Source organism: Oryzias melastigma, linkage group LG12 (assembly GCF_002922805.2).
Source record: "Oryzias melastigma strain HK-1 linkage group LG12, ASM292280v2, whole genome shotgun sequence".
Classification (NCBI taxonomy): Eukaryota; Metazoa; Chordata; class Actinopteri; order Beloniformes; family Adrianichthyidae; genus Oryzias; species Oryzias melastigma.
The window spans coordinates 17,429,501-17,443,599 of record NC_050523.1 but is presented as its reverse complement, the minus strand read 5'-3'; the positions used below and the strand labels follow the sequence as shown (position 1 = coordinate 17,443,599).

At 40.1% G+C, this 14,099-nt stretch overlaps 2 protein-coding genes across 2 annotated transcripts; both read left to right on the top strand.

Annotated features, from left to right (window-relative positions):
• The first annotated feature begins 300 nt into the window (after window positions 1–300).
• LOC112163174 (ints3 and nabp interacting protein) lies at window positions 301–2,440 on the top strand. Its single transcript, XM_024299408.2, has 4 exons — window positions 301–618; window positions 960–1,056; window positions 1,837–1,924; window positions 2,012–2,440. Exons 1-4 carry the CDS (start codon window positions 594–596, stop codon window positions 2,108–2,110), a joined length of 309 nt encoding a protein of 102 aa, XP_024155176.1. The 5' UTR covers window positions 301–593; the 3' UTR covers window positions 2,111–2,440.
• Window positions 2,441–4,246: 1,806 nt separating this feature from the next.
• On the top strand, window positions 4,247–13,194 carry LOC112163480 (sorting nexin-18). The gene is made up of 4 exons (XM_024299898.2): window positions 4,247–5,556; window positions 5,636–5,929; window positions 6,793–7,175; window positions 11,314–13,194. The coding sequence occupies exons 1-4, from the start codon at window positions 4,817–4,819 to the stop codon at window positions 11,553–11,555; spliced, it is 1,659 nt and encodes a 552-aa protein (XP_024155666.1). The 5' UTR covers window positions 4,247–4,816; the 3' UTR covers window positions 11,556–13,194.
• Window positions 13,195–14,099: the final 905 nt, after the last annotated feature.

The window sequence follows — 14,099 nt, the reverse complement described above, 5'->3', positions numbered from 1 at the left end:
CAGACTACAGACTTTCCATTTTTGGATCTCTGTAGTTGGATTTTTAAATTTTAAAATCCCACTCAAATCATGTCTTGATCTATTTTAAAACTATACTCAGTGGTCTTTTAATAATATCAAAACAAAACATAAAAATGTTATTTCTTAGGACATAGTTTCAAAAATGAATTGTCAGAAGTTAAATGTAAATAGAGCACATTGATTGATTGATTCAAAAATGTTGAAGCAAAATTCCAACTTCTCCCGACTGGTTATCTCATTTCGGGTAACAGAAAAATAGCAACGGAGTGAGACCTTACTCCTTTTCCCATATCTGTCCTTGCTTGAAACCGGTACCACGCCGAGTTTCAAGAAGCACAAGCCCAAAACCAAGCAGAAATCTTCTGGTTATTTCCAACTTGACAGGTTCAGACAGAGGGGGTAGTAGCTCTGACTGATCCCGGTCCATGTTAGTTCGGGTTTGTGCTCGGAGAAAAGGATAGTTTAGTTTGATTAGCTGAAGTGTGGTTGAAGGAAGCGCAGAGTTCGTATCTCTACATCTAGTCATTGTTTTCTTAACTGTGTAGACATTTTTCTTTTCTCTACTATCTCATATGGCCTCGAACCCTCCAGGACAAGGTATATATTTCAAGCTGGGACTGAAATGTCTCAGTTTACGGTCTTTTCCGTGTTTGGTTCAGGGGCGGAGCCTGGAATTTTGGGGCCCCTTAAACTTTATTGGGGTCCCTCTTTGAAAAAAAAAAGAAGAGATGAAAAAGCATTTAAACCAAGCAGTTATTGTTTACTTTTAAAATAGTAGTTCTTAGGCATATTCCTTTATTCAAGTGTTTTTTCCCCTCTTTTTTAAGTTAAGAAATATCTTGTTTTTAGTTCACAACAAGTTTTTATACCAATGTTTTTATCAGTATCGCTGGCTTTGATCCTGTGTCTTAGCTATTCTTGTTTATTTTTTCTAACAGCTTTTCCAAACAACACTCGGGTAGCAATCCTGGCAGAGCTGGAGAGAGAAAGGAGGCGGCTGATCCAGAGTCAGTCCATGAACACACCTGGAGCCAGGTGAGTTCCCTTTTGGTTAGGTGGGGGTCATAAAAGTGCTACTTTGATAACACTTAGGCAATGTCCGAATTCCTTCCTTACACACTATATAGTGCATTTGCCATTTTCTAGTGCTGTCTGAATATATTAACTCCAAATTCAAGTGCACTAGAAATTTCCCAGTAGTCTTTGCGAAAGACTAGCGTGCATCGATGCTCGCTACATTGGTGAATGTAGACCACAATGCATTGCGGACAAACAATTTCTGAGAAAAGAATGTGTTTAAATATAATTCTTAAATAAGCTATTCACATTTTAATCATCAGAACTCAGAGGAGACACAAATAGACGTCATGAAATGTTTGTATTGATTAGTTTTTCACTTTCACTGTAAGCTAATAAGACAAAATATAAACAGAGAACTCTCATTAACAAAAGGGTAAGGGGGCAGAATTGCTCCACACTAATGATACCACCCATAATTTAGAAACAAATTTCTACTGAACTCCTGCCACTCTGCAGAAAATATGTCCAAGAAAACGACACAGTTTTTATTTTTTTCTGCTAAAAGCTGAACAATTTTACAACCAATCAAAAGAGCATCAGGTGACATTATTTAAAAAGTGTATTTATTAGTAATCATTCTCTTAAGAGGCAAAAACTGACAAATAATGTCAGTATTGAGACAGTTTGTTGGTGTTGAACCTCTTATAACATGATGACCTGCAGTTCTAAACTGTGTCAAAACAGCAGACAATAAAGAGGTGTTTAAAGTATGAATGAATGTTCTTCCTCCTGCAGTATCTCTCTGTCCAGACCCAGTGTGAAGGAGTTTAGGGACAATGCGGAGCAGCAGCACATCGCAGCTCAGCAGAAAGCTGCTTTACAGGTGAGACTTAGCTTCTCTTCTCAGTCTCCACACAGCCAACATATTGAATCGATTGATAGATTTATGTTTTTTTGTTTGTTGTTTCAGCATGCTCACGCACATTCATCAGGGTTCTTCGTCACTCAAGACTCCTCCTTCGGGAACCTAATCCTCCCTGTTCTTCCGCGCCTGGAGCCTGATTCATGACCTTTGACCTCCCGGATCTGTCCTGCAGAACTCTATGATGCACATTATTTTTTTTAATGCACATAATTTGTTTTAAGTTTCATAAATAGATACATAAATAGATCTTTATTGACATTGCCACAAGTACAAGGAAATTTAAAAAGTGATGGTTGGTGCAACACTCAAAAACGCATTATAAGGGCTTTATTCTGTATTTAAAAACGGGAAATTAAAATTGATGCGTTGCCAAATAAAAGTGCATTTTTCATTGAAAAACTGGATACACAGCTTATGGGTGTTACAATTGTGAAAACCAGAATAAAATAAATTTTAAAGTTTGCTCACCCCTGATCTAAGCTGTAATTAATTAGTGATGAAAAGCACAGTGTTATTTTCACGACACAGAAAAGCATTGTGGGAAAAACTGGGCCCTGGAGATATCAGAAACGTTATGATCAGTTCACAAGCAGGTGAAATTTTCAACCGAATTCTATTTTGTCTTTTTTTTTAATTTTGTTTTACTTGCACTATTGAATCTTTACTCCTTTTGTAAACAGCTATATGTTATTAATTTGACATGTTTAGCTTCATGGAATTTAGTTTAAAATTACCAGATTCATCGTGGAGCGTCTTCAGGTTGTTAACAGAGGTGAAGAGCCGATAATCCCAACAATCATTTTCCTTAAAAAGGCTAAACCTGATCTCTGAGACAAACTCCTACATCAAATGTTTTATTTTTCTGTCAGCAGCGGTGCTGGATGTAGAGGATCTGGTTGCCATGCAGGGAGCAATTATTCAGAGTTATCTATTGGGAAACTACTTAATGCACAATCACATCATCCCAAATAATTGAAATCAGCATTACTTAAAGTGTTCATTAATGTATATAATTATCTATGGTAATAACAGAAAACTTGGTGTTTAAACATGTTTTTCGTTTCATGTGGAATTTTGCACATTAGGTGGTTAATGTAAGTAAAGGGTTAAACCATCAAAAGTCAAATTTAGAGCGGGAAAAGTGAAAATGATTTAAGTGTAGTAGCTGGTCCAATGAAAAGGTGTGCAGAGAGCTCAATTATTGACCTTCATAAACATAACTTTCCTATGAAACAAGGTAATAAATAAATTACCGTGTGTCGGGCTGTGATACGTCACTTGGTATTCTCAATCAGCAAATAAAATAAATAATAATCATATCAGATAACAAAAATAATCAGACCAACTAGATTACAAAACCAGACAAATTAGCTGTTGCATTAAATAAAAGTTTTTATTTTCAGTAAGTATAGTTGAAAAAAATAATATATTTATGAACGAGTTATTTTTATTGTGAAGATTTAAGGTTATATTTTACTTTTCAGTTCTTACTGACAGAAATTGATCTTTATTTGATTGCAAATGACCAAATAAGGGAGCACCCTAGCATGTTTTACTTAAGAAAATAAAGGGTTTCTGGTGGAAAAATGATTCTATAGATGGTGACCCAGTGTAACCTAAATGGATTTTAGGAGCAAAGGTCCACAGAAATGAAGATAAAGTCAGTGAGAAGAAGAGAAAGATGTGTGTATGACATAACAGTGACCTCTAGTGGAAAAGATGGGTAATGCATCACATAACTAGTTTCGAGTAAAAACAATATAATAGGATATAATATCATATTACAATGTGTGATATTGTTATTATAAGGTGTAATATTATAACCTATTATATCATTACTCAACCTTGTTTTGTATTACATTTCTAATTTAAAAAAACTTTTTACACACCAAATGTTGAGTTTTTGTCTACATTTTGTTCTTTAAATGGGAAAGGACTTGCAGACATCCAGCTTCTTTTAAAAGCCTTTGATTAATGATTGAACTAGGTGTTCAGTGAACGAGGAAAACGTGCTGTGACTGTTTCGAAATTATCTGTTTTTACAGCCCAGTCAGCTGTCTCTGCGGAAAGTTCAGAAACTCGTGCAATAATGATTTAAAAGCGCAGTTTCTTACTCGACAGACAATATAATACACATATGATACAGTGAAACTCGATCTTAAAGCACAAAATGTTAATTTGTTGCTTTAAACAATTAAAAAAAAGTTTTAAAATGTAGCGTGTTTTGATAGAGTTGAGATGCGTTCAGGGTCGGCTCGGTAAAAATCCCTCATTTTGGAGACGTGTCAATGACATCATGGCGGGACCCCAGAGACGGGCTCGTTTTAGCTCCTAAACTCAGTGACCTGATTTGTGTGTTTATTAAGGGCCATTTTCTCCTCTCTGCGTAAACGGACTTGCCTTTACTTGCCACTGGCTCCGCCCTCCGTTAGTCAGTTCAGTACGTGTTGAGACCAGAGCCTTTAACCAGCAAGCATCTCCGCCAAAGGAGGAGGAGGAGGAGTAGGGAGCGGGGCTTCAGCCGGCTTTTATGTGGAGGAATGCAACAACTTCACCCTTCATCCGTCAGCGGATCAGAGAGGCTGCGCTTTCTTGCTTCTGAAACAAACTGTACTTAAAAGCCACCGACAGGAGTTCAAAGAGGCGGCGGCTGTCCAAGACCAGGCTGGTAACTGTTTAATGCATGGTTTAAGGATATAAGACACTTCATCTGGACTGAAAGGAGGTCAGCTGTCGCTGCTGCTTTCACCTCACTTTAATGGAATTCATTTGGATGCATTCATAACTTCAGCTTTTAACTTTAAAAAAGAAGAATCTTGAACCTCTAGTAAGTTTGTCTGCAGTGGAAGAATGGCGCTGAAGGCCAAAGTTCTGTATGATTTCCTGTCTGAGAACCCAGGAGAGATCTCCATTACACAGAACGAGGTGGTGACTGTGTTCACTGAGGAGGAGCTGGAGGGCTGGCTGGAGGGGGAGAACAGCAAGGGGGAGGCTGGACTGTTTCCTGCATCGTATGTTATGATCATCAAGGACCAAGTAATATCCAGCCCCAACAAGAATGGCTACTCCTCGCCTAAAATCCAGTCGCCCTCTCACACGTCGGCCATCCCCCACCATGAAAAAGTACACGGACCTGCGGGTGGAGGCAACAGCCTCCACACCAGCATGGGGAGTGACGATGACTGGGATGATGACTGGGATGACAGCTCACCTGCAAGCGATGCTCCTCAAGGTTTGGGTAGTTCTCCACCTTTATACCCGGTGACCACCGTCCTGCCGGGCCGCCGAAGCTCCCAGCAGCAGCAACAGGCCAAAAGCTCAGGTACGGTTGGGAAGAATCTCAACAGGTTCTCCACCTTTGTGAAGTCTGGAGGAGAGGCTTTTTTGCTTGGTGAAGCCGCGGCTTTTGTAAAAGACGGCGATAAGATCTGCGTGGTGATGGGAAAGTATGGACCAGAGTGGCAGGAGGACCCGTATCCATTCACATGCACCATTGATGACCCCACAAAGCAGACCAAGTTCAAGGGCATGAAGAGCTACATGTCTTATGGTCTCACTCCAACTCACACCAACACACAAGTCAACCGCAGGTACACTTCTGTCCTTTTTCACCAGCGTCTCATCCATCAAACCCAAACTACTCTCAAATGTGTTTTCATTCTCTGACAGATATAAACACTTCGACTGGCTCTATGCTCGGCTTGTGGAGCGCTTCCCCGTCATCTCCGTCCCCCACCTTCCAGAGAAGCAGGCTACGGGTCGCTTCGAGGAAGACTTCCTCTCCAAAAGGAGGAAGGGTCTGATGTGGTGGATGAACCACATGACCAGCCACCCGGTGCTTGCCCACTGCGACGTTTTCCAGCACTTCCTGACGTGCGGCCCAGATGAGAAGGCCTGGAAAATGGGAAAGAGGAAGGCAGAGAAGGACGATCTGGTCGGGGCAAACTTCTTCCTTACAATCAGGTAAATTAGGCAACTGTGGAGGATCTGGGTCTAATAATGGGTGTTTATGATCTGAGTGCTAAAGACTATAGCATTACTAAATATGAACTTATTAGAGGAAATTTAAGGTAATATAGCCTTGAATCAGGTAGTTTTTAAGACTAAATCCTCTTAAAAATAGAAGGAAAACTGAAATGGTAGAAATTGCCCATCTGACCTCTGCATTAGGACTTATCAATCATAAAATTCGACTCTCAAGACCTGAAAGGGAAATTTGCTCACATTGAATGTGCAAGAGCAAACATGAGGATAAACTCAACAGGACTTGAAGAACTGTGTAATGCTATGTTCATACTGAGCATACGACTAGCGTTCAAGAACACCAGTTTAACTTATGGTGTTCACACTGGACTGTTATCTGATATGCTGTTGCGCTTGTCTACCACCTACAATTTCAAGATACTTTGTACAAAATGTTAAAGTCATGAAAATCACCCAAATCTTGCTCCAGGCTTTTTCTTTCACAGCTCTATTCTGAAATATGAAAGAGTTGGTGTCATATAATTCCAGCCGTACACAAACCACAATTATTCATTTCTCCTCCAAGATCAATTTTCAAACAGCTGGCACTTTGATGAATCAAAAAGGACACCATCCATACATTACTGCCAAATCAGAGTCTTTGACTGGTCAAAGTTTGACCTAGTTTAAATTTCAATGAGCGCACAATACATACAAGTTTTGCACATAGAGCCTGAAAATGATCATAGATACTTGAATGCTTATGAACGTAAGAGGTTTGAAGCCCAAAACGGCTTTTTACATAGACTATTCCTGAGGGTGGTGTGAACGTAGCTTTACGTTCATTTCTTTTGTTTCACCAGCCCACCTGCAGTTCCTCTGGACCTTCAGGAGGTCGAGAACAAGATCGATGGCTTCAAGACCTTCACCAAGAAACTGGATGACAACATTGTGGTCATGAATGCGTCCATAAATGAGTTCGCCCGCAAGCAGGTGACCGGGTTCCAGAAGGAGTACCACAAGGTCGGGCAGTCCTTCAAACTCCTGTCGCAGGCTTTTGAGCTGGATCAGCAGACCTACTCCGTGGGGCTCAACAGAGCAATCGCCTACACTGGAGAGGCATACGAGCGGATTGGAGATTACTTTGCAGAGCAGCCGCACCAGGACCTGGACCCTATCTCTGACCTGTTGGACATGTACAGAGGACACCTGGCCAATTTCCCCGACATCCTTCATGTGCAGAAAGGTGGGTGTTTGTCTGCTAGAGTACTTCCGAAGTACACCAGCAAAAATGTCAAAGGGAAAGTTGCAATACTTTTGTTAATCTATCTAAACAGATGCTGTGCAGCAAAACACGTGCAGAAAAGAAAAATACACCATGAAAACTCAAAGTATGTTCTGCAGGATGCAAAGTTTAAAATCACCTTGAAGTTCAGCTTGTCGTCTTGAGAGCTATGGTTTTAATCCAACACTCGGGGACAAAAGGCTCTATTGCTGTAGGGGTTTAAACTGATTTGAAACAAGAGGCTCTCGAAAATAATGAATGACGAACTCAAAAGCCATCCAAACCGTCCCCTCCCTGTCTTTTAGTCATCTGAAGGAAGAAACTTCACAAAAAACCACAAATCTCTCATTGTTTCCAGACCTAGACCAACATCTGCTTTCATTTACCAATCCACCGCGTCACTCAGAGTCTGACGCTGAAGCTCACTTGGTACAGTCCGGGTTGTGTGAGAGCCTGTGCTTGAAAACAAGACTTGTTGCAAAAGCAGGGAGGGGGTTCACATGCTGCTTCCCTTCAGTTTGGGAGGAGAGACTTTTTGCTGGCACGCAAAGTCTGAACATGCGCCAAAGCCAGAGGCACCGTTTCTTTAGTCTGCTCTGCTCTATTCACACAATGTACAAACAGTCCATAGTGCACAGAGTTCTTGTAAGAGACCTTCTCAGCTGTCAAGCAACTCTACAGTTGTGACAGATGAAGTGTGTGAGTTAAACCCTGGGACACGGAGCGAGTTTTTGCACCGCAATGACATAACAGTCGCGCACATTCCAGCCAGAGATCTCACTCCACAAAGCACCATGGATGCAACCATCCATTCTCTGATGGGAGCTGACAAAGACCGCAGATACTCCACTCACAGGGGGTTGGGACAGGATTTAGGCAGTGAACAAAAAAGAGCTCTACATTTTTCTCTCTAAACCAGGTAGTAAGCTAGACGTAATAGGGCGACACTGTGGTGCAGCTACAGTGCTAAGCATGGGTTGTAAATGTTTGCATTGACTAATGCTTAAAACCTGCTTTCTATCCACTATCGGTGGACTGGGGTCACACCCAATGAAGTCACTAGTTTAATGCTGTCTGTGCTAACAGGCCGCAGGAAGAAGTGCAAGAAAAAAATAACTGGTTTGAGTTTCTTACTGTAACCTGATATTTAAAGCGGAATTTTTTAAGGTGAGTCATGTCAATTAACATACTGAATAATTTTAGAGCTTTACTCACTTCATTCCACAAATATCTCATTTCAAGTTTAGCCTATATCCCTTAACAGCAAATCTAGAAGTTGCATTCCACTTTAAAAGGATGTAAAACAAAGTTGGGCTTTCTTTGTTGAGTGAAGTGCCTTAATAAATAAAAGACCCACTCTGATCATTTTCTGATCTCTTTTAAAAGCGTTCCTGTTGGTTGTTTGATTATGATTATGCTGAAACCTGTGTCATTTTCTAGGATGTAGTTTCTGTAGTTCATTAGAAATTCACCTCTGAGTTGTTGGCGGGACCATTGGCACAGAGCAACCTCGCCCCACTTTCTGTCACCCATCTGTTTACACGCTCTCCCTCTAGCTTACTGTCCCTAACATCCCCAACATAACATCAGCGGTTCAACAAAAATGGCAAGCAATATTGGAGCTATCCACCCATACAGTTTTGATCCAGATACCAGCTCAAAAGAGGAAAACAAAGCCGTACATGGATCTGAATCTAGTCATTGCAAATGGATGCATTAGATTCACCTGCTCTATTGAACCTTGCAGGTTCAATAGAGGAGGGAGATTGTGGCCCTTCCAGCATATTTTCTATGTCACAACTACAAACTTTTCAAAACAGCCTTTATTGTAAGCTCCTGATTCACAACAAAATGAATAAAAAAACAACAAGAACATGTCATATACATCAAAAATATAGTTTTCATCGGAGTGGGTCTTTAAAGCCTCCTCTGGAGCTTCAAGCTTTGACTGAAGTGCTACATCTGATTTGAATGAGCGGATTCTTAGGCCTCTGCTCTGACGTTGCCCTGAGACTGTAGGAATGCAGAATGAGGTAGCCCTGGGATTAGGCCTCCCTCCCCTCCTTTCTCCTGTGCCTCCTTCCTTTAGGGTGGACGTTTCCCAACAACACAACACTGCAAAGGTTCAAATTACAACAGTCTAATCGTCTTGGCAGAGAAAAAGGCTAAATCCATTGTGTTCGTGGTTGTACAAGAGCAGGTATGAGGGGTTTTTTTGTGTGTGAAAAGAAGGAAGAAGGAAGAAAAGAGGGCACAGGGGGATGAGGTCAGGGCTTTTTTCCCTCATGCTATCTTTTTAAAGCTTTTTTCCCTTTGTTTCATTGGTCGAGACTGAAGAAGTGCACAAATGTTGAATCATGTGAGCACGGTTGAGTTACAGCACCTGGAAAAAAACCCAGCATAAAGTCATTCTTCCAATAATTTATCTTGTAGATTTAATCCTCCTAGTTTAAGATTGCACTTTGACCTCTTGTTTCGCTTCTCATAAAGTCGGTCAGTTAATCATTTAATGCATAACCCAGTTTGTATTTTAAATGACAACATTTGATAAGTGACTCCAAAGCCAAAAATGGAACACAAACAACTAAAATGAGTCATCTGCGTAGAACAGGATCCAGAACTGCTAGCAGTCAGACAATAACATATTAAATGTTCTGTTAGTTTCTAGTCACCAAAAGACAGCCTTAAAAAATAACTTGAAATATGGATAAATGGTTACATGGACATTAGTTCAAAATCCTTTTGGTGGAAAAAAATTAACTTTATTTTGCTTTTTCTGTTTGCTTTTGAAGCAGGTTGATCCCCTTCCTCTTCTTGAGGTGCTAACAGTTACACAACTCAAATCTTGAAAGTAAAACAGCAGACTAATCCAGGCCAAAGCTAGCAGCTTTATAAAAGCAAATGAGGCAACAGTGGGAAAATGTCATAACAGGAAACCAAGCAGAAAATAGAAAAGAAAGATAGCTGCAATAACAACCACTCAAGTTATTTTAGGAAAGTTATTTAAAAAAAACTGGGGATTTGTTTGGTTTGTTTTTGCTAGTGAGTGAGCAATCGAGTTACTGAATTTAGCTGTAGGGGAAAATGCAGGGAGTCATAAAAGGAAGGAAACAACTAACAAAGTTAAAAGAAACATTACAAAACATTACATTTTTTGTGCTTGTTCCTAATTAGCAAATGTTAGTAAAACTAAGCATTGCCTACCTTACAACTCTCACAGTCAACTTACCCGCCATAATTTAGGTCCCACTGGGATGTTTGTAAGTATTTCACTGTTAAAACATTTTAAGCAGTGCAAAGTTCCCTCTTTATCATGGAAGTTACGTTGAATATATAATCTGCAATAGAAGAAATCTGTGTAGTAGCTATAGGATTACAAATGTTTTTTGGCAATAAAACTCCTCACTACACACTTATGACACTTTTCTCAGAAAGACATGAACATTTTCAGACAAACTTAACACGTTCATACAGGAGATGTGGCACAGTGGAGGTTGATTGACATTCTCTGCAGCCAATCAGGATGCAGAACAGAGTTTGCTGTTATAAAAAAAGAAAAAAAACATTGAAAATTGAACTGAAAAAAATCTCCAAGACTAAAAAAAGTTAACTAATGTATAGTGAGGGAACGCTGTGTTACAAAAACTAGGTCATTTTTATAAAAATTCGGAATCTGAAAACAAAAGTACAAAGTGCTGTAGTTCCATCAAAGGCCACTGGTGGCAGGTTGCAGAAGTGAACAATTTCTTAAAATCCCATGTTAAATTTGACACATTTTACACCAAAATAAACACATTTATAGACATTTTCAAAGAACCATTTGATGTAAATTGACTTACTTCCCATGTAAGACAACTGTTTTTAAGACATTTTAAGCTTTTGCAATTCAGCAGGTGGGTGGATGTATCCAAGTTTGAGGTTTTTCTTTGTCCCACCAAAAATGATGTTTTTGGGGTTAATGCATAGAAGTGAACTTTGTTCAATGTTTCCCTCATACTTTAGACTTAATTTTCACCTTTCAAAGTCCAAAAATCCAATGAATTAAAAGTTTTTCACTCCAGTTATGAGTGGCCAACGCTTTGACCTTTGCTTTTTCCAGGTGCGCTAACCAAAGTGAGAGAGTGTCCGAAGCAGGAAGGGGGGCTCCAGGAACGCTGCAACATCATATCTTGCGCCACAATGGCAGAAATCCAGCATTTCCACCGCACACGTGTCCGAGACTTCCGCTTGCAGATGCAGCATCACCTCCGCCAGCAGATCAGTTTCTTCCAGAAGATAACCGCCAAGCTAGAAAATGCTCTGCAGAAATATGACGATGATAATGCAGACGCTGGACTGTGACGCATTCATGGACAGGAAGCGACGGCTAAGTAGGGATTTAAACACAATTTATTTATGATTAGATGTTCCTCTGAAGAACATCTCCTTTTTGTGTAAGAAAAAAAAGAACTTTGACCTTTGTGATGTGCTAGAACTTCCACTTAGCACAAAAAATCTTAAACATGACTTATGAATGGTATGTTGAGGACCACATGAGAACTTTCTGAATTCCTTGAGCAGCTCTGATGAATGTACCAGCCACACAGACTTTGCTGACTCTCCAGACACATCCTGCAACTCAGCAGAAGAGCGACAGATATGTAAAACAGCTGCTTTCAACACGCTGGAGGCTTTTCATGAGTCATAGTTCCAACTAATGGAATAACTGCAACTGCCAGCAGAGCGATAACTGCTGGTTACGCAAACGTGTTTTGCGCTGCTGTGCTGGTCTTTAACCTCATATTAAAAATGAAGATTTATATTGCAAGTTTTGTAAGTACAAAGCATTGACTGTATAATAGAACTGGATCAAGTGAGCAGAAAAGGAAATTATGTCCATTTCCAATGAAATGAAGTCGATTCAGTTGCCATTTTTTTTTCTTTTTTTGCGTTATGAACATCACCATGTCAGAACCAGAAATCATCAGTAAGCATTGACTGGTCTAAGTCAATGTTTCTATGGCAACCACTCTCAACAATCAGGAGTGAGCTTGTTGGAAGGCCACGCCCCTTCCATGTGAAAGCAGGCCCAGGAGAATCTGTCCATCAAACGCTTCAAACGGTCAACATGAGACTGTGTACTTTTCTTGAGGCATCTGATTAGTCAGTTTATAACTTAAATAACTTGCAAAAGAAAAAAAATATTTAAAAAATTAGGATTAACAAGAACGTGTTAAAAAAAGAGCAAAAATTACTGAGTTATAGCCATTTGACCCATTGTGGCTTCTTGGAGCTGACAGGTACTTCCTGTTTGGCAGGATCTCTCAGTCCAGTTCTCATATACAGTCAGTGGTACAAAGTCCATTAAACCATAGTCTTATATCAGCACCTTCTAGACGATGATGAATTCGTACTGTATTTTACAAGAACATGTCGGCACCAGCACTCGGCCAACACAGACACCAGCATTGATTTAATGCCGGCTTTGCCTGCAGGGAAGGTTGCATTCCTGCTTCCATTGCCTCCACGTCCTCCATCAGGGTGTTTTTTGAACATAGCAGGAACAAGGACAGGAAATTCCCTTCACCACCAAAATGTCTTAATGATTACAGGATGAGGTTATATGAGTTGGCGTCTTTTCTTATGTTTTTTTTTCTTCTTTTACTTAAATGACCTTCACAGTATTGTATTTTAACAGATTTGCACGGTGGAACTGCTAAAGGGGACGTTCACGTTTGGGTTGTCAGGCTTTCACTGCGATATAAAATCCTGGATTTCCGCTGACTCAAGAGTTTCTTCTTTGCTAATTGTGTCAGTAAAACGGGAGCTTGACGTCTGCCTCGTCGTGAGGTCAAATGTCAAGCTTCGCAGATCACTAGTTTTAGAATGTCTGAGCTTCTTTTAGTGTCTATAATTAAAGCTGGAACCATCCTGGTTTCAAAGCAGTAGTTTCACTGACCCGCCCTGATAACCTGATGAAAAAATAAACAACTTAGACGTGTTTGTTTCTCCAGTCCTTTTGCCGGAACATTTTCAGCTCCCGGAGACGCATCCTGGACTTAATTCTGAACCTGACTTTCCTCTGTGGATAACAGCTTCAGCTTACAGGATCTGGGATTTCAAGAGTAGGCAAATATTATTTCAAGGAAATGTTTGTTTTTCACAGTGACCTGAAGTGTTAAATGCACTTTATGAGACATAAATAAGTTGCTCATGTTTTTCCTCATCTGATGATGATTTCCTCAACCTTTTTGGCTTTATGCATTTTTATGAGTAAAATAACCTCATAAGCATCACTAAAATTTTATTTGGCAAACAAAGAGACCACTTAGAGTTTCTAATTAAACATTTTAACAGATAATTGTTGACTCTAAATTGTCCCTAGGTGTGGCTGCGACAGTGTGGTGACCTGTTCCTGCTTTTACACAATAGTAGTTGGATTAAGCTTTTGGCAACCCCCAAAAGGATACAGCGGGTTAAGAAAAGGGATGGAACAATTTTGAATTTTCCGTCACGCAGTAGGTTGTTGGTTTAGTCTTTCTGAGAATATCACGTCATAGGTGGACCGTGTCAGTCTCATCCCTTCGTCTTGATGTCTCAGGGTGAACCCCAGGGGTCAAATGTGAGACGTACAAAAATCTGCGTTTATAGCAGGAAATTCAAATGTCAGCCACCATCAAAATTTCTTTAGGTTTATTATTCAGTTGGTGAATCCTTTAGATGTTGGGATTTTTTCCTGAAAGAGAAGCACATCCTCTGCTGTTTTCCATTGAAAGTAGCTGCACCATGTCCCTGATACATGACACCACCGCTCACAGACCACATATCCCTTTACTCTAACCTCAGGTCATTTATTATTTAGATCCAACCTTTCTTTTCAGTCTCTGCTGATGGTTTGTGATTAAA